Consider the following 19,691-nt stretch of genomic DNA (forward strand, 5'->3'; position numbering starts at 1 on the left):
AAAAGAAGTGTCAAATATAACAGTTATAAAGATAGAAATATAGAAAAAAATAAAGAAAAAAACAAATGTAGCAGTCTTGGTGTTTTTTCTTGTATTCTGATATTTGTACCAAATGTGCAGCTTATAACCAGCAATATTCAAAATTCTGCGTCATTTTTGATCACGTGCACCGCTATGGAATAAAGCCGACAGCGGGTTTTATTCGCGCATGCGCAAACCGTCACCTCAATTTCCTTTATGACGTTCATTTACTCTTACGTCAATGTGAGGGCGGGGCTACAATAGTATTAAAAACCAAATTGCGCCCCTGCAGTCGATTGTACTTGAGCGATGAGCGCGCCGGAGAATTCGTGTTCGGGGGCAGCAGCGGTGCCTTCACTGAAAGCTAAACGAGTGTCTTTTGCGAAAGAGCCGATCTTAATCGAGGACAATTATGAGATTTCATGCGTGGAAGCCATGGAATTATCTCCTACGTCCGATGAACACTGCCAACAAACAGCACCTGCTGAAGTACCAGACAATCTGACAAGGCAGACCATTAAACTAGATATCTGCTGTAATGATCAGTGTCAGTGTCAAACTAAAGCAAAACCACAGAAGCTGATGAAAGGTCTTACAGGGATGAGCACATTCAGGAAGGAACACAGTCCGGAGACAGGGTCCGAGACAGAGTCAATCTTCATGATTGGAACTTCGTGCACTTTGATTGAAAATTCCTCAAATTGTCAAATGTCTCTTTTGGGAATGAATGAGATTCACGTTCCTTCCAGTAAGAGACTTAAAACCGAAGATTCCCGACTTCCAGAGCAGGTTTTCAATTCGAGCGAATGACAAGCAGGAGAGGACTGAAAACACAGGGTTCTCCAGCTGCACTTTCACAAAGCATTATTATTATTATTACTACTATTTTCACTACTAAGCAGATAGGAGCTGCTTTTAAACAAAAGAGGGGAATAGAAGCCAGTTTTAGATCAGAGTCGACTATCAATATTAATAAACAATGAATCATTTTTCACAAAGAAAAAAAAAAGGTAAAATGTGTTTTTTTTTTCTTACTATGTTACCTTCATTATCTATCTTTATATTCACATTAGAAAAAAGTAACCAGCAAATAAAATCTACACAATAAAAATATCTATCTATCTATCTATCTATCTATCTATCTATCTATCTATCTATCTATCTATCTATCTATCTATCTATCTGTCTGTCTGTCTGTCTGTCTGTCTGTCTGTCTGTCTGTCTGTCTGTCTGTCTGTCTGTCTATATATATATATATATATATATATATATATATATATATATATAGAGAGAGAGAGAGAGAGAGAGAGAGAGAGAGAGAGAGAGAGAGAGAGAGAGAGAGAGAGAGAGAAACATTAAAACATATATTCTGACCAATGAAAAGACAATAAAAAAAATGATCAACACATTAATCCATTAATTAAACAATTAAATAGAAACAAATAATTATATTTGTATTTTGCCAAACAATTTTTAAACGAATATTTATATAATCTTTTTAGAATACCAGTATTTATACAATATTTCATTATATTCTTATTACTTTTATTTAGATTTGTGTTTGTTTATTTTCACTATTGTATATATATATATAAATATATATATAGTTGGTTTTTTTGGTTTGGTGCACACAAAGAAGTTTTAGAAAAAAGCACTTAGCATTTAGAAAAGAACCTCATGGCCATGGTTATAATGAGAAGCTCTTTAAGGGTTTGGGGCAGTTTTTTTTTCTGCCTGAGGAGTTGAACAATTCAGATATACAGTTTGTCATAATGCACACAAATGATCCTATTTATATAATTGTTTAAATAAACATAACCGTACACGTGCAGTTCTATAAAATACTTCGGGTTAACGCAGCTGTTTGTCTCCCTCGGCTGGTCAGACTGAAAACCACAAGGAAAGGAAAGGAAAGGAAAGGAAAGGAAAGGAAAGGAAAGGAAAGGAAAGGAAAGGAAAGGAAAGGAAAGGAAAGGAAAGGAAAGGAAAGGAAAGGAAAGGAAAGGAAAGGAAAGGAAAGGAAAGGAAAGGAAAGGAAAGGAAAGGAAAGGAAAGGAAAGGAAAGGAAAGGAAAGGAAAGGAAAGGAAAGGAAAGGAAAGGAAAGGAAAGGAAAGGAAGACTTTATACTTGTCACATGCACTTTTTTTACACACTGTGTAACACCACAATAACTGTGTAACGCCACAAGAATAACAGGTCTTTAAACCCTCAGCCTTCTGATTAGTAACCCAGAGCACACAAAATGAAAATAATAAAAATCTAGAATCTATAATTCTAAATATAATATCTAAATAATTCTAAATAAATATTATATTTTGATATATTAGATTTTAATTGATATAGATTTTATATAAACTATTGTCCTGTGGTGGCATTGTCAAGGAAACACTTCCTGAGATGGTGTGAGAAAGAAACCTTGAGAGGAACCAGACTCAGAAGGAAACCTATTCTTATTTAGTGGGCACTATTTTTTTATACCAATTTTCAATACTTATACTTTATACTCGAATTATACTTGTATACTTTATATTTTCATTTGTATATAATCCATTTTTAGATTCTATTTCTATTTACATGTTGGACGGTCGTAAAATTCATTTCACAATGTCATACTTCAGTGTGACAAATAAAATTGGATTTGATTTGATTTTTGACCAAATGTCCATTGATTAAAAGACGTGGACAACAATGGACATTGTCCCAAAGCAGTTTTATAGATATAAAGTATTCATAAAATATGAATGTATGAGTTTAATACTAATGAGCAAGCCAGTGGTGACAGTGGCAGAGGAAAAACTCCCTCAGATGATGTGAGGAAGAAACCTTGAGAAGAACCAGACTCCTCATCTGGGTCCATTGGAATGTCTATTCATTATAATTATATCATTGTTTGCTGTTCAATGATTTGTGATTGCAGGACTGTTTTGCATCAGAACAGTTGTAATGAAGTAATGAAGAAGTTATGCATGTGGACGTTTCTAGTGTCTCTTGTAAAACTCAGGATATCCACTCGTTTTCTAATGGATCTGGGTGGATTAATCAGCCTGCGCCAGGCTCGAGCAATCGCTCCCACATCCGCCGCACTTTAGCTTGTTACCTAGCCAACTGCAGTGGAAGATGGCGTCCTCGGAGCAGCCAGAGCAGGTAGTTCAGGCGTGCTGTGAATCTTCAGCATACTTGTTGCATGGTTTAACCCGCACACACGTTTCTTCCTGTTCCTAACGTCACTATGGCATATTGAGGAAAAGTTTATTTTTTGATCGCATTTGATGAAACTGGCTAGCGGTTTGTGACAGGTGCAGGCCAGACAACGGTATTAATAACACAGGATAGAGGGAGCTTTGGCGTTAAATAACGTTTTTTGATCATGACACGTGGACAGACTGTTGTTTTGTTTATCCTTGTTTCTTTGCAAGCTATGCAGCTAACTATGCGTGTACTCTGATCGCCTAGCCTGGATCAGAGTCCACGCATCTGACAGCTAGCATGCTAGCAGGGGCACACTGTCAAGTTCCCCAGGTTGAGCTCATGTGTCAACAAAATAAATTTCTTTGGGTTTGTTCCTGGTCTTAATCATGTGACAACGAACTGAAAACATTCGTAATACTGACTTGGTTGTAATAGTGAACGCCATAGGGCTTTTGAGTTCTCGAGTCTGATTGGTCAGAAACTATAATGCATTTCTATAACAACGGCTCTAAAAGTAGTTCCGGGGCGAAGGCAAACCACTGGTTTGTATCAATGCGCGCGTCGCATTACTGCAAGTGTACACCCGCCAAGTGTTTTTTCTTTCTTCGTCTTTTATTCTTATTTATTTCTTCTTTTATCTTTGAAAGAACACATGGAATTATGTTCTTTTTCTTTCGGCTGGTTTTAGGGGTCACCAGAGCGGATCATCCATCTCTGTATCTCCCTGTCCTCTCTACATCTGCCTCTTTCAAACTGACCACCTGCATGTCTTCCCTCACCTTCATCCATAAACCTCCTCCTTGGCCTTTCTTTTCTTTTTCTCTCTTGTCTCAAAAAATGTCAGTCCCGCCTACATATGGAATTATGCATTCAACAAAAAACGTGTTAAACAACCCAAAATATATTTGATATTTTAGATTGCTCAAAGCTACATTTAGTTCTAATGACCGCTTGGCAGACTCATGGCATTCTCTGATCAGATTCACAAGGTAGTCCCTTACAATGGTTTTCACTTCACAGGCGTGCCTGGTCAAGAGTTCATTTGTGACATTTCTTACGTTCTTAATGTGCTTTAGTTCATCAGTTGTCTTGTGCAGAGGAAAGGGTGAGTACAGAGCTCATAGCTCTATTAGTGCTACTACAACTACTGTAATAAATCCATCTTTCGGTAAGAAACACTCAGTTATGTAAAGAAAAAAAACAGTCATCATTACTTTGAGAAACTAAGGACAGTCGATCCAAAAAATCTCATGAACTTTTAATGTATCCCCAAGTGCAGTCGCAAAAGGCATCCAATGCTATGATGGAACAGGCTCTCCCAGAAAACGGATACTAAGAGCTACCTCTGCTGCAGAGGATAAGTTTTTTAGAATTACCAGCCTCAGAAACCACCAGTTTACATAAATGCTTTTCGGAGATCAAGTGGCAGACATGTGTGACTGTGTGAATCAGGCCTGCATGGTTGAATTGCAGCAAAGAAACCATTAATTCAGAAGAACAGCAAGCAGAAGATCAGTGGAAAATTGTGCTTTGCTCTGATGAGTCCACATTTGAGTCTCTACTTTCAAACTGATTCAGACAAACTTGCATAGTCATTATTACATTTTATTTTATAATTTTTTAGAAATCCTTCTTTTTTTCATGAATTGTTAAAAGCTGAGTGGAAAAAATAGTGGCAGCGTCACCGCTTACGAACGTATATATCATTTAATAATGTTATATAACGTTATCCAACTATCATACATTCGGGCCAGTCAACATCTGTTACATCTGTCTAATGTATTCCTGGGGCAAGACTTTGGACCCTGTGCATTATGCTATCTTTTCTGTGTGTAATTAATGACACAAAGTTTGTTCTGTGGTGTTTATTTAACTTTGTGGAATTTTCATGGTTCGTTCTTTCCAATAAATAGAGCTTTTCTGACACTGAAAAGTCTTTAGGGCTGAAGGTTATATTGAAGCAAAGAAATATCACAAATGTGATCAAATGTGATATTTACACTACATATGTATCACGATATACAGTCATTCACTGTTGTTAAAACAAAGTGTAATTCATGCTATATCAGTTTATGAATGATCATTTTCTAGATTGCAATTTTGTTATTTTAAATCATGTAATACCGAGGAAAAAAGGAAAAAGCTGTACATTTACAATAATGCTGCTTGTAATTTTTTAAAGAAAAATACCGGTATACCATGTCACAGACACTTCTTTATTGCTTGCTTTTATTCTTTCTTTCTTGCTTTTTTCCTTTCTATATTTGAATCTTTCTTTACATTTTTATTTTTTTATTGACTATTCATAGCTGATAAAGTCTTTGTATATAAGTCATACAAGAAATGTGGTGGACAGTAACAAAGTAATGTATTTGTTACTGTACATAAGTAGTTTTTTTTGCGTATCTGTACTTTACTGAACTATTTCCAGTCTAGACGTTTAATTTAACTTCTCTACATTTCAAAGTCAAATCGTACTTTTTACAAATACATTTTGCCAAATCAGTCGTTCCTTTATTTACGAGTGAATAAAAACTTAACTGGTCAATCACTCAGCAATCCACCAATCAGGGCAGAGCGCGTGCTCTGTTTTAAACTTGTTTTGATTGCCGCTTGGCAATTTATTATATCATCACACAGTCGGTGAACCTGGTTGCGATTGGGAGTGTTCACCCACTGTTCGGAGAACTTCCCTCACTTATACACCCAGAAAGGAGAGGTGGGGGTTGGGTGACGTCACCTCAGCCTTCAGGGCTTCAAAGGAGAGAACTGACAAAACCTGGAGTGAAGTCACGTCATTAAGCAGAGCTGAATCCAAAATTTTAATTATGGATGGCAAAAAAAGGTCTAAACCCTCAGAGGAGCCTAATTCAGAGAAAAAATAAAGTAGGGGGGAAATGTGGAAAAGATAAAGGTGTGTATGCTACTGTATCACTCATCTGATAGTAAAAGCTAATGCATTTAATGATATAGGCTAATAACTGTGCTAGGATTGCAACTAATGATTATTTTGCTAATTGGTTAATCCGGCGATTATTTTTTCCGATTAATCTGATTTAAAACCAAAAAAAATTCATCTAACTATTAAAAACCCAAATTCAGGGTATTTATTTGTAAAAGTGTACTTAAAAAAATGCTAAAGCCACATGTTGAGTTAAACTATCTTTAATTATTTTACATTTTTCCTCATAGTGGGTGCTTGTTGAACACATGGGGGATTTCTCCTCGAACAAATTCACTCATGCCGAGTTGTTTCTGGGGAAAAAAAAACACCATGTTGTTAACTATGCTTAAAAATATCAATATAAAATACAATACAACATTGTTTTGACGATTTTTGTTTAAAAAAATACACAGACATTTTGTTCAATTGTGAAGATATAAGCATCTAAAATATATAATTGTTATTTTTAACATTTAAATGATAAATGTCATTGTGGGGAGTGGTGGCTCCAGCGGTTAAGGCGCTGGGTTGCCGATCGGAAGGTCGGGGGTTCGAGCCCCGGTATTGCCAAGCTGCCACTCTTGGGCCCTTGAGCAAGGCCCTTAACCCTTTATGCTCCGGGGGTCACTTACGAGGGAAATATCAAGGTCCGTGACGTTGGAGTGACGTGGGGCCGCCTTCCCGTGGGCTCACCACCTGCAGGAGGGACCGTAAGGGACGGTGCTGTGAGGATTGGGTAGCAGTCGAAGGCGGGGGCCTGCTTAGACTGCTGCCCCCGCGACCTGAATTACAGATAAGCGGGAGAAAATGAATGAATGAATGAATTTAAATGATATATATGCATAAATTGATTATACATCGAAAACAAACATTTGCCCATAGCAACGCCACAGTAAATCCCGCTTGAAAACAGATAAGTTACTGTTGTAGTATATAAATGCTATAAAAAGAAAATGAAATGTAAAAATGTAGCAAACTAACAGGATTGAATAAAAAGGAAAAAAAATTTGCATTGGTGTATAAATACATAGTCGTTTGCCAGAAAACCACAACAGTGACTAAAAATATAATCGTTTACTGCTAAAGTGTTTGTTGTTGTTGTTTCCTGCTGCCGGTTAAACTGTACTCTCCGCCTTTTCGACAAGCGGCTGTGTTTTCCTACTTTTATGCTAACCTGTAACTTGAGCAGCCCAACTAATCAATAACGGCATTCGTTGACAATGAATTTCATTATCGATTAGTTGTTGCAGCCCTAATCTGTACTGTATCATTGTGTTCCATGCTGTGCTTTTACGCATAGAACAGCAATATTTCTTTTAGCTTTAATTGAACATTATAATTCATAGTATGTAGTTTATCATAATGTGTGTAGCAACAAAACAATTACAACCTGACTAGTCTAGTTGGATTGTAGTTGAACTAGCATTGAATAATTTGGATATCTTTAATTGAGGTCATAAAGTTTTCTGTGATTGTACTGAGTAGGTCCTGATCTGAATTTAGTAAGGGCGAATCTCCAGTGCAGATTAAAAGGCACATTTAAAAGTCCTATATTATAAGGATGTGTCTTATGGCTACAATTAGCCAAGGCATTGTATGATTCCTGGTTTTGAGTTTGATAAATTGCACAATGACGTGCATTTAATTGTGCAATAAATGCATTTAGGGTGATATTTTTTACATGAAACTGAGCTCTCAGAAATGGGTCCAAATTTTTGAACTGTCTGAGAATGTCTTACTCAAACAGATAGAAGCTTTTCAAAGCTGAAACTAATCAATGGGGGAGTCGTTGGATCGTGGCGTGGTTCACCCAGGGACCCATTTATGTTAGAGCCACCATTGCTACTTGTTGGTATCTACTTAGTACAAACATACAGTTCAGCATCAGTTCAGTTCATGTTTATTTCTATAGTGCTTTTTTACAACGGACATTGTCTCCAAGCATCTTTACAGAACTTAAGAATTAAAGTGAATGATGTGTATTAATCTCTGATGAGCAGCCTGGGGGGGACTGTGGCAAGAACAAACTCCCTTACATGTATGAGGAAGGAACCATGAGAGGAACCAGACTCAAAAGGGGAACCCATCCTCATTTGGGTGATATCAAGTGTGTGATTTATAAATCTTAAAACAATACAAAACACTGGAGAGTGAGAACTACCACGAGTACCGGAGTGTGTAATTGAGTCTTATACAGTCAGTTCAACAGCAAGCAGAACTTCTGAGAGGAATAAATGATTGAAGAAACTCCTGTCTCTAACCTGACACAACACCCTACTTATTTGCATGATTTTTATTTATTTTTTTAAGTTGTTGAAAAGAAGGTTTTGGACTCATGATCATTTATTACATATCAATAATTGGTTGACTTATTAATATTAAGGTAATAGGTTGGTGTGCTAAGATTAGCATTTAGCATGAGTTTATTAAATAGTCTTGTGCTAAAAATAATAAGTCATTGTAGCCATAATAAATCATAGTACTTGGATACGCAAGTAAGTTTGAAGGCAAAAATTTAAAGTTTAAAGGGAGCACTTTTACATTTCCTGGAGTAAAATGTTACCTATTGTATCTCTACAGGTACATGATTTGTGTACTTTGTCCATCACTGTCTATAATAAATACATTATTGCAGTGTAACAGGCCCCGTCCCGGCCCCCATGATTAATTATTTTTCTATAATTGCACACTTTGTTGTGTTTTGTGTCGTACAGAATCGACTCGGTATGTTGTAGCGTTTAAATGGCAGCTAAAGCTAGAGGAAAGTGAAGCACTTAGTGAGATATTTTCTACATCTGGGGTGTATATACTTTTTTTTGGGCTAGGCCACTCACTAGACGTGAGGTAATACTGCCTCACTTTTAATGCACTAATGTTGGTAAAATAAACCAAATTCAGATAAATTAAGTTTGATAATTGAACATGTTTGAAGGGGAAAAAAAGCCTCCATCACAGCGCTCTTTATTAGTAGATTTTCATTAAATTTTTTTACAAAAAAGGTTGCCAGGTCATTCTTTTAGTGACAGCCTCAGATTGGTTCTTAGAATGGCGCGTCGTTTTGGTTTTGCCATTTTTTCTTAGATTGCTTGCTTTGTGGAGATGCTGCCTTGTTCAAGACTTACTCCACCTAGTGTTGGAACTAAGAAGTACAATAAACTTAAACGCAAATATTATGTGAGGGCCATAGACCATTATATGTTTCGACTTTGATACTGGCCAAATAAAAATGGATGGCAGGCTGCAGTTTGGACACCCCTGCTCTAGACAAAGAAACAAAAACGTCTGGATGCTGTCTTTTTTCCGAGATCGGATCTGGATGGAGCCTTTTTTCATCTTAGCACAGGCATAAGGGATCTTTAACAATGGAAAACATATTACTAGTGCTCCATGCTGTTGTTGTTGTTGTGTCATGTTTTTTGACGCATGTCATGGTTATTATTACATCATTGTTTTTTTGCCAGTGTTTTTATGATGCTGGGAATAGGATTTGGAATTGTATATACAGAATGACCAGCTCTTCAGTGTCTGCATGTAAATCTACAATTCTACAAATCAATTCTGATGTTCTCATGTATATCACATATACTACGCTTTTATTGGAAGTTTGTTCGAACGAAAAAGCTGGCTGTTATTATGAACAACAGCTACTACTGAGACTTAAGCTTTCTAAAATATATTATTTTCTGTTATTGATGCGAATCTCTCGGATTGTACCAAAGATGGAAAAAAGATTTTCTTTTTCAACAATGGGGAAGTGCAAGTTTAGCGACACTTAGATGGGAAAAAATATATAAATGTAGTGTTTTGTTAAGGCCAGTTGCTTACAACTCATTTGTGTGTTTGTGATGTCGGGATATAGGTCATAAAATGTTTTCATAATGCTCTTAAAAAAGGCCTTAAAAAGTCTTCAATTTAACTTGTTGAAACTTGCAAAAACCGTGAGTAAATTGAATTGATTCTTCGGGATGTGGAATGACAGATGCTCTGGGTGTGTTGTGTAGAGACCAACTCTAGGTGGAGCTGTAATACAAACCTCCTGTTTGCTTTGCAGAGTGGACCTCCAGGCACAGAAGATGTTCCACCACGAGAAGCTCTGGTAAGTTTTTTTTTTTTTTTTCCCCCACTCAATAAAATGCTAGAAAAATTCTGTACTCTCAAAATCTAAATCTTGTGGAATAAAATTAGCTTACAGTGTTCGGACTCTGCTACATTATGTTTATGCATCCAGGTCACTATGTAAACCGATACTCATAATGACTAAGAACAGCATATGTTTTATATTTAAGATGCAGATCAGAAACGACGCCTGCTGGCCTAGGAAAAAACCTTTCCCGTTGTGAAACTTTGACATTTTATACTACGTACAGTTCTGAAAACTACAAACCACAACTGTAGCATGTTTCTCATTTGCATGTATCTCAAACCACAAGCACTGGCATTTTGCAGTTGCAGGTTCCCCCCGAAACAAAAATGAAAATTCTGCTATCTCGATCAATAAACACGTTCTAATACCGATTCATTAGGAAACTAAGAATAGGATCGGTGTAAAAGTTTAAAATCGAATAAAACCAGAATGCAATAATTTAATTATTTATTAATAAGAGTTGTGCTCATTTAGGTGTCTCTGGAAGCGGCAGGTCTTTCCACACATCGTTTAAAGACTGCTAGTTACTCAGCTGTTCCGACATCAAGTAGAACTTTATTCCACCACCTAGATCACAAATCAGAGACTTTTTTTTGTTTTTGTGTGTGTTCGCATTTCATCTAACATGGAAGGAATAAAATTAATTATTAAAAACGATATTACTGTGAAAACTTTATCGGTCTCTATACATACAGTGCGGGGGGAGGGGGGGGGATTATTTGATCCCCTGCTGATTTTGAAAATAAATGAACAGTCTAGAATTGTTATGGTTGGTTTATTTTTTACAGACAGAAACAGAACATAAAAAATAAAAAAAATCGATACAAAAAACTTCAAAGAAAGTTTATAAATTAATTTGTATTTGATCAAGTGAAATAAGTATTTGATCCCCTTCAACCAGCAAGAATTCTGACCCCCCACAGACCCACATTTCCTGTCCCTCCTGATATGAACTCGTTATAAAAGTGTATAAAAGACACCTGTCACAGAATCAACCTCTTCCATTTAAACCTCTCCACCACCACGAGCAAGACCAATGAGCTGTTAGAGGTAGTCAGGGACAAGATTGTAGACCTGCAGGCTGTAATGGGGTACAAGACTATCAGATTGTTGCCTTGGCCATATGTTTTTGGTCGCTGTCATGCTGGAAGACCCACCCATCCAAGTGTGCAGTAGGAATGACAGACTGGTTTAAGGTGGAGGTTGGACTGCATCAAGGATCGTCTCTGAGCCCTTCCCTGTTTGCAGTGGTGATGGACAGGTTGACGGATGAGGTCAGACAGGAGTCTCCATGGACAATGATGTTTGCGGATGATATTGTTATTTGTGGTAAAAGAAAGAAACAGGTTGAAAAGAGCCTGGAGAGGTGGAGGTATGCACTAGAGACAAGGGAAATGAAAGTCAGTAGGAGTAAGACAGAGTACATGTGTGTGAATGAGAGGGAGGCAGTGAAGTGGTGCGGTTGCAGGGAGAAGAGGTGGAGAAGGAGGAGGAGTTCAGGTACCTGGGGTCAACAGTGCAAATTAATGGAGAGTGTGTTAGAGAAGTGAAGAAAAGAGTGCAGGCAGGGTGGAGTGGGTGGAGAAGAGTGACAAGAGTGGTTTGTAATAGAAGAGTATCTGCAAGAGTGAAAGGAAAAGTTTATAGGACTGTGGTGAGACCTGCAATGTTGTATGGTTTAGAGACAGTGGCATTGAGTAAAAGACAGGAGGTGACGCTGGAATAAGCAGAGCTGAAGATGCTGAGATTTTCATTGGGTGTGACAACGATGGACAAGATTAGAAATTAGTTTATTAGAGGGACAGCACATGTAGGACATTTTGGAGACAAGGTGAGGGAGGTGAGATTGAGATGGTTTGGACATGTGCAGAGGAGGGACATGGGGTATATCGGTAGGAGAATGCTGAGGATGGAGCCAACAGGAAAGAGGAAAAGAGGAAGACTAAAGAGGAGGGTTATGGATGTGGTGAGGGAAGACATGCAGGTAGTTGGGGTGAAAGAGGCAGATGTAGAGGAGAGAGTAGTATGGAGACGGATGATCACCTGTGGCGACCCCTAATGGGAGAAGCCGAAAGAAGAAGAAAAAGAAGAAATTTGTCACACTTAAATAATTCAGATCATCAGGCAAATTTTAATATTACACTAAGATAACCAGAGTAAACACAAACCGCAGTTTTTTTTAATGATGATTCATTTAATAATGGGAAAAAAGCTGTCCAACCATGTAAGATGCTGTGGCATGACCTTAAACAGTCCATCCATGCTCCACCCTCCCATGTGGCTAAACTAAAACAATTTTGCATGTACTCTGTATATTGTCTGTCAAGTTATCTCCTCTGATCTCTTTCTTTTCCCCCACACTGTAGCAACTTTTTTTATTCTATGGCGCAAATAGAGTTCTGATTTGCATAAAGTGAACTTTGTCGCTGGACATGGACACATCTAGTCATCGTTAGTCATTTAGCTGGAAATTGGGAAATGAACGTAGCTTGAGACAGAATGTATTTGAAAATTTAAGGAGATCAATAAAATTGCCACAAACAAATGTGACTGATTATAAACACTGTTTAGCTACAAGATAAGCAGATGTAAAGATGTTTCTATTAAAATGGCCAAAGTGTGTTCATAGCATGTTTATCGTGTCTGCCTGATTACTTTCTGAAATAGTCCCATTTGTATAATGTGATTTCTTAGCAATTTAGATTATATGAAGTCCCACTCCTTAAAATGTAGCTTATTAAGGCCGCAGGCTCTCCCTGACTGGTGAACGAGTCTCTTTTCTTACTTTTCTCCTCTTCTCTGTTTTTGATGAGCCTCTATTTCCCAGTTATGTGGATTATTACAGTCCTGGATAATTCATGTCACAAGGCATTATTTAGATTAGGTGAATAATTGAAATCTATGTCTGAAAGGATTTGATGTTGGTGCCAGGAAATGGGAGCACCGGCCGGGTTGGCATGTGGTGGCGTGAGGTGGCGAGTCAGCCGAGGCACAGCAGTCACGCTAAACACTTCTGACTCACCTCGCTCCATCAGGCCAGGTTTAGACCTGCACTCTTTTCTCTGCCACGTCACTCATCTGCAGCACCAATCGCATTCCAGTTCCAGCACTTGGCTCCACCCACTCATTGCAAAGTATTTTGTCCTTCATCTAATTGATGTATTTTCAGTCTTCTCAATCTTGCTGTTTGCTGTCAATATTACATTTTTGAGCATCAAGTGAACATTTTGTCCTCAAAGTTAGAAGCAGGAAAAATGGGCGAGTGTAAGGATTTGTGCGAGTTGGACAAATTTGACATCTAGACGACTGGGTCAGAGAATCCCGAAAACTGCAGCTCTTGTGGGCTTTTCTCGGTCTGTAGTGGCCGGTATCTATCAAAAGTGCTCCGAGAAAGGATCAGTGGTGGACCGGCGACAGGGTCGTGGGCGACCGAGGCTTTGAACACAATACGGGGGCCAAATATTCAGTTTTTATTTGCTATATTCCCATTGAAACCCAAATTTACATTCCTGAAAATGCTAATTTGCTGTTTGTCTGTTGATGTTCCTACTGTAGAAACGCTTTCAAGCTAGGAAGTGGAATGTTTGCATGGCAAATTCAGATGAACGTTGTACTACCAACACCGATATATCCCAGTGTGTTTACAGGAAATAAAGGCACTCTTGGGACGCCGCTCAACCAATCAGATGATTGGACCGGAACTAACAGTCGTATTAATCAGCATAACATTTGCTGACATAATCATCCAGTGTACATGCCTTGTTTTAAATCCATATGCACACTGTCTGGATAATCATAAGTGTTTGGAAAAAGTCAGGAACCAGTGAGAATAGATCTATAAATGGTCCATAAATGCTCTTTTCCCATCTGCTGTATCATGTTCCTTTGAGGATTTTTGCTCAGCAAGTCGCCGGTGCTTTCGGACTTATCAGACACCTTGTAGAATGAAAAATTGATGGAAGTCTGTGTAAACCTTGTCTGAGCTCTAGCTCTGTAGCTGCTCTCTGGTCTGATAAATGGCCCTCAGCTACAGGATTTGCCACAGTAGCCGAGTTGATTCCTGTTCATAAATTTGTAATAGCTGCATTTGTCAGGATTTCTACAGGATTTCTTTTTTTTTTGTTAAATCCCTATTTTGGTCTCCTTTGGCTAGTGTTGTATCTGGACCACGGTTTGAACCCTGCTCCAGTGTGTGTTGTAGGTAATGCCCACTGTGTGGCATGCTGCAGACCGGCTTTGCCCACTGGGGTTACTCTCTGTGCCCGAATATCACTGGCCTCCTGTTGAAAGAGGCAGGGATCCCGAAGCAGAGGTAGGAGGTAAAAAAAAAAAAAAGAAAAGCAGGAGAGGCGGTTAGAAAAAGAAAAAAAAAAGGAAAGTTGTCAGAAGAACATTCCGGTCTCGCTGCGACTTCAAAAGCTCCCCTTCCCCAGGATATTAAGCGACTGTGATGAAAAATTTAGCGAGCGCTAAATAAGGCGCTTTGAAGTGATCTGTTTTGGCTCAGCAGTCTACGAATTTCCGGAGCCCCTCTGCTATCGCCACCATGTAGAGGTTTAAAATAAAACCCCCACAAAGGCCAGGATTCGGGGACAAATTGACAAGATGCCAACATTAACATTATAGCTGCTTTATCAGACTCTTTCTTCCTGTCTAATTCATTTCATTCTAAATTTCACTTCTTTTCTTCATTTGCTCTTCCGGTTTGACCCTCAGCACCCTGCAGTTACAGCTGACATCTGTGTGTCAGTTTTGAGAATGTGGTCGCAAGTCTTAGAAGACAGCAGCGCTCGAGCCGGAGGTGCTGCTTAGGACAAAGACGACGGCCCTCTGCTTTCATATCGCTTATGAAAGTCCAGAGACGAGAGGAAGGTGGCGGCTGGTAATAAATCCGACCCACTAATACCTTGGGCGAAGCTTTGCAGCAATTTAGATCTCATTTTTGCCTGTTTTTCCACTTTTGATTATTACTTTAATTGTAATCCTTTATTGGAGCCGCCTGCAGTAAAGGGAATTACGGGCCGTTCGGGGGCTCGAGGCTCGGAGATAATTCAGAATTATTGAGGAAGATGGCCACTAGGAAAAGTTCATCATAGCTACTCGTACCGGGGCGAGATGTGAAGGGTCCTTCTGTGGTGTTTTCCTGGTGTTTTGTGCTCCTGTTAAAATATGTAATTATTTTCTTTTAAGTAGTTTTTTTTTTTCCGTTGTTAGAAATAATATAAAAAAAATACACTTTCATTGCTTTTTTGTAAGAATCTCATGCTGTAGTAGCTGATTAACAAGTATAGTAATCCAGTATAGTAATTCTTGCTGATACTCAGCCCCAATCAGATAAGGTCAATTTTGGTATGAGAGTTTTGTTATTTATTTTTTTATTTTTTTGTAGTGAGTGGACTAGTAGATTAGCAGTATATGTATTTACGCATTCACAATGCGGCGTCTCAGTCGCCAGTTTATTGCATGTGAAGTTAACAGCAGTCAGGCCTGGTAACCGGTGCTTGTTCAGACTCATCAGTCCGAGTGCTCGTTGACTGAAACCCTTGAGCCATGACTGTGGAAGTGGAAACTGGGTGTTCCGATGTGTTTTTGCGAGTGCCTCTCAGCGCGCCTTCCCCAAGCTCTCCCTGAGCCTGTGCTTAATGACACAGGAAGGGCTTTATTGTTGCTGTGTTGCACTTTTTTTTCTTCCCTCCCTCCCTCCTTTTCCTCCCTCCCTCCATTCCCTCCCTGCGTTTTCAGGATCCTTCGAGGGCTCCGTATGAATTCTCACTGTCACGCCCAAGGACGAGCGGCGCAGGGTCAGCTAATTGCTTTTATGATTATGATTTCACGTCAGATTTATCGTGCGTGCTCAGATCACTTCTCGAAGGTCTGCGGAGAATGGGTTTACGGCCGCGGTTCGTTTAGGCCTCGCCTGCTTTAGCACAGGTGGCTCTTTTTGACTCACTACACACTGCTGATTAGCAGTGAATCATCTGCTTTCTTTCTTTTTTTTTTTTTTTTTTTTTTTTTTTTTTTTTTATCTTCCTGTAAAAGCTTTGCTGCCAGGCTTTTCCCCCCCTTTGTGTGCTTTTTTTGTCTTTTGCAGAATCCCCTCTTGAACCTCTTGTTTGTTTAGTGGTATGAGACTCTTGACACAACTGAATCATGACACAAACCATAATTCTCGGTTTCCTGTTTGAACTGAGAAATGGCTTTTCATTGAAACCCCATGAATTTCCTCTGACTATCTGATGCTCATCTGCATGAATTATTTGTTCTTTTTTTTTTTTTTTTTTTTTGATGGTGCCAATTTTTGTTGTTGTTATTTCTCTTTGAAAAACGTGGTTCGATAGAAATGCGTGGAATCCATATTTCATTATTCTGTGGTTTTTGCTTTTCTGTGTTCCCACTGGACCAGATCAGTGAAGCCGAGTCCTCAGGGTCCAGATGTAGCAGATTTATGGCCGGACATCTCACCACATCAAAAGCCTTATTTTTTCCTCCCCCATCCCCCCCCCCCTTAAAAAAAAAAACAAAACACTGAATTCACTATCCTAATTCTGTCCTTTTTTCTAAAAGACTAAATGTTCTTTTGACCTACATCCGATCTGCAAATCAGTTTCTTTTTAATCTGATAATGTTTAATGAACACACACACACAAAAATTATTTTTACTTTTGAACTTTTATTACACGTACCAATTTTTTCGTTTTTTCATGCATTCAAGCATTGATGAATACGTGTTTTTTTGTTTTTGTTTTGGTAAACAAATACAATCTCAATAGTGACTACACAAGTTGCCGAAATGATAAAATCATTAGCTAGCCCATTGGGTGAATGAAATATCGAACAGGCTGCCCAAGTCCATGTTTAGGCGCTTTGGAAACCTAATTGACTAAGCTGGGAAAAAAGTAGTGATCGCAACCAACGTAATAAAGTAGTTATCTAGTTCAGTCCATTAATACAGACATATATAGGAAACCTTTCAATCCCTTTGCAACTAAACATTTCCATTTCCAAAAATACATCTCTTTATCTGATACTGGGTATTGGAGTGGTGCATCTCTACTTTTGAAGCCATTTGTCTTGTCTGTTCATTTTGCAGTTTTTATAATCATTGTAACTAGTAGTTTTCTTTGTCGAAAGTATATTTTGAGACATTTTCGCTCGTAAAGAAATTCGAATAGAAAAGCCTTTACATAATGACATTTTGAAATTGTATATATAGTTATATATACAGTGGAACCTCGGAGCTCGCGAGGGTTAGGGACCAAGACCAACCCAGTAAAAACCCGAAGAACACTACGAAATCGATTTAAATGAGTTAATAACACTATTTCACTCCATAACACTTAATTATTAGACTATTTTAACAATACTTTATGTAAATTAACAGCAATTACGATGCTTAATAAAAAAAAATAAAGTACAGGTACAGTAAAGTACACTGTAGTATAAAATGACCGAAACAATTTACAATATTTTAAAAATCTGTTGCAGATATTTGAAAATATCTCTTTAGCAGTGAGGGAAAAAGCATTTACAGAGGATGTCTGCGTTATTAAAATAAATTTTTTTGTTTGGTAATGAAAGTGGAAGTTAGTCATTTTGATTTAGTGTCTGCCTCATCTTTTGAGGTAAAAGCCACTTGTGGCATTTATACTTGAGCTTTATCATTGTGTATGATAAATCCAGTCTGTTTTGTTCAGGGCAAAGGAAATAACTCACCCATGACCTTCTCAAATACACTGTGACTCTTGTAAGTTGTCAGTAGATGCAAACTTGCTGAAGGAGCTGTCCATGTTACTTGTTTATCCCAGTCATCGTCCCTTTTACTCGTTCTAACCCTGTCCCCGTTTCTGTCACTCTTTCTATCCATGGTTATGTTTCCCACCTCCCCCATGTCCCTGGTTCTGTCTGGTACTGTTCCAGCACTGTCCCTGTTGTTGTCCTTGTTCCTGCCTCTGCCTAGTTCTGTCCCCATTGCTGTCCTGGTTCTTTGTCCCTGTCCTTGTTGCAGCCTGTGTCTGTACCCCTTTCCATGTCTTTGTTTTTATCTGTAACCATATTATTTTCCCTGCCTATGTTGCTGTCTTTGTTAGGGGTGTAACGTTACACTACATTTTTCAGTACAGGGCTCTCGGTTCGGTACACACGTGTAATCTTTTAAACATGTCCGAACATAGTTCACATCTAAGTTCCCTCAGGAACATATTAAGTGGCGTACCACAAGTGTGTTTTGTCTCCGCCTCGCACTTTGAGAGCATTTTTAAAAATTATTATTATTATAAAACTTATTAAAAAAAAAACACCATACACAACAATGCCAGGGGTATAAAAAGAAACTAGAGTTAGCGCAGTGTCACTGTGGCTTTTCACTCCGTACCGGAAATAAGATTCAGAAGAAGATTTTGCACATGCATGGAAAAAGCTAAAGAATGGATTCTTTAGCATGAATGTCCAGCTTCTCCTCTAAAAAGGAGAAAATCCTGAGAATCTTCTTTTTGAGAAGACATTTGTTAAAGTATGCTGAAATAAGTACATCATATCTTTTAGAAAATACGATTTTAAATGTAACACACGCGCACACACTCACACTCTTACATACACATCTGTATTACCCAAATTGGGTCTTACAAATGTAAACTATTTAATTGATTTTTTTAAAAATTATTATTAAATTTTATTTAATCAATTTTATTTGTGCCGATTATATAGATTTTATCTAAATTGGATTTAACTGTACTGAAATTGTACCGAACTGTGAATTTTGTGTACCGTTACAGGCCTAGTTTTTGTCCTTGTCCTCGTCCATAACCAATACCATCCTTGTATTTGTCCCTGTTTTTGCCCTTGTCCCCGTCTTTGTCTCTGTCCCTGTCCTCAATCTTATTCTGCTGACTTCTGGACAACCATGTGACTCTAATAGAACGGTCATAGCCCTGTGGGGAAAAAGTTTGATTAGATTTGTCGGACGAGTCAAAAGCGATCATCAGGAGAAGGTCCAGGAGAATGTGTCAAGCACCAGTGACTTTGGCTTCAGTTTGAGTCACTGCTGACTAGTAACTCTGTGAAGATTTCCTTCAAAACATCTCGCTGTCAGTTATGCTCATTGAAGCAGGAAGTGATTTAAGTTTTCTCTATTTTTTTCTTTTTGCTTAAAGAGCGCATCAAGATATTTGTTGTTCTGGTTGCTACAACCTTCATTATTGCCTTAATTTTCCAACCATACTGTGGATCTTTGCTTTTTCTTTTAATTTTGGTAATAAATATTAAATTACTGTAGCATGTACTTGTTGATCTGAACTTTTAACTATGACATATAATATAAACTGCTCATAACTGGTATCATAGTGAAATAAACTATGAGGACAGTTTGGTGTGATGTGACCCACATGAAGTTACAA

At 38.2% G+C, this 19,691-nt stretch overlaps 1 protein-coding gene across 2 annotated transcripts in view; it reads left to right on the forward strand.

Annotated features, from left to right (window-relative positions):
• The first annotated feature begins 3,052 nt into the window (after window positions 1–3,052).
• The window catches only part of pex14 (peroxisomal biogenesis factor 14), a 112,921-nt gene continuing 96,282 nt past the window's right edge, over window positions 3,053–19,691 (forward strand). For both annotated transcript variants that reach the window (XR_014538041.1, XM_083569912.1), the window contains exons 1-2: window positions 3,053–3,166; window positions 10,207–10,251. Coding sequence is in view for 1 of the 2 variants with exons in the window: in XM_083569912.1 (XP_083426038.1) it covers window positions 3,140–3,166; window positions 10,207–10,251 (72 nt within the window). In the remaining variant the exon portion in view is untranslated. The remainder of the gene's footprint in view (window positions 3,167–10,206; window positions 10,252–19,691) is intronic.

The sequence above is a fragment of the Silurus aristotelis genome (assembly GCF_946808225.1).
Source record: "Silurus aristotelis genome assembly, chromosome: 19".
Classification (NCBI taxonomy): Eukaryota; Metazoa; Chordata; class Actinopteri; order Siluriformes; family Siluridae; genus Silurus; species Silurus aristotelis.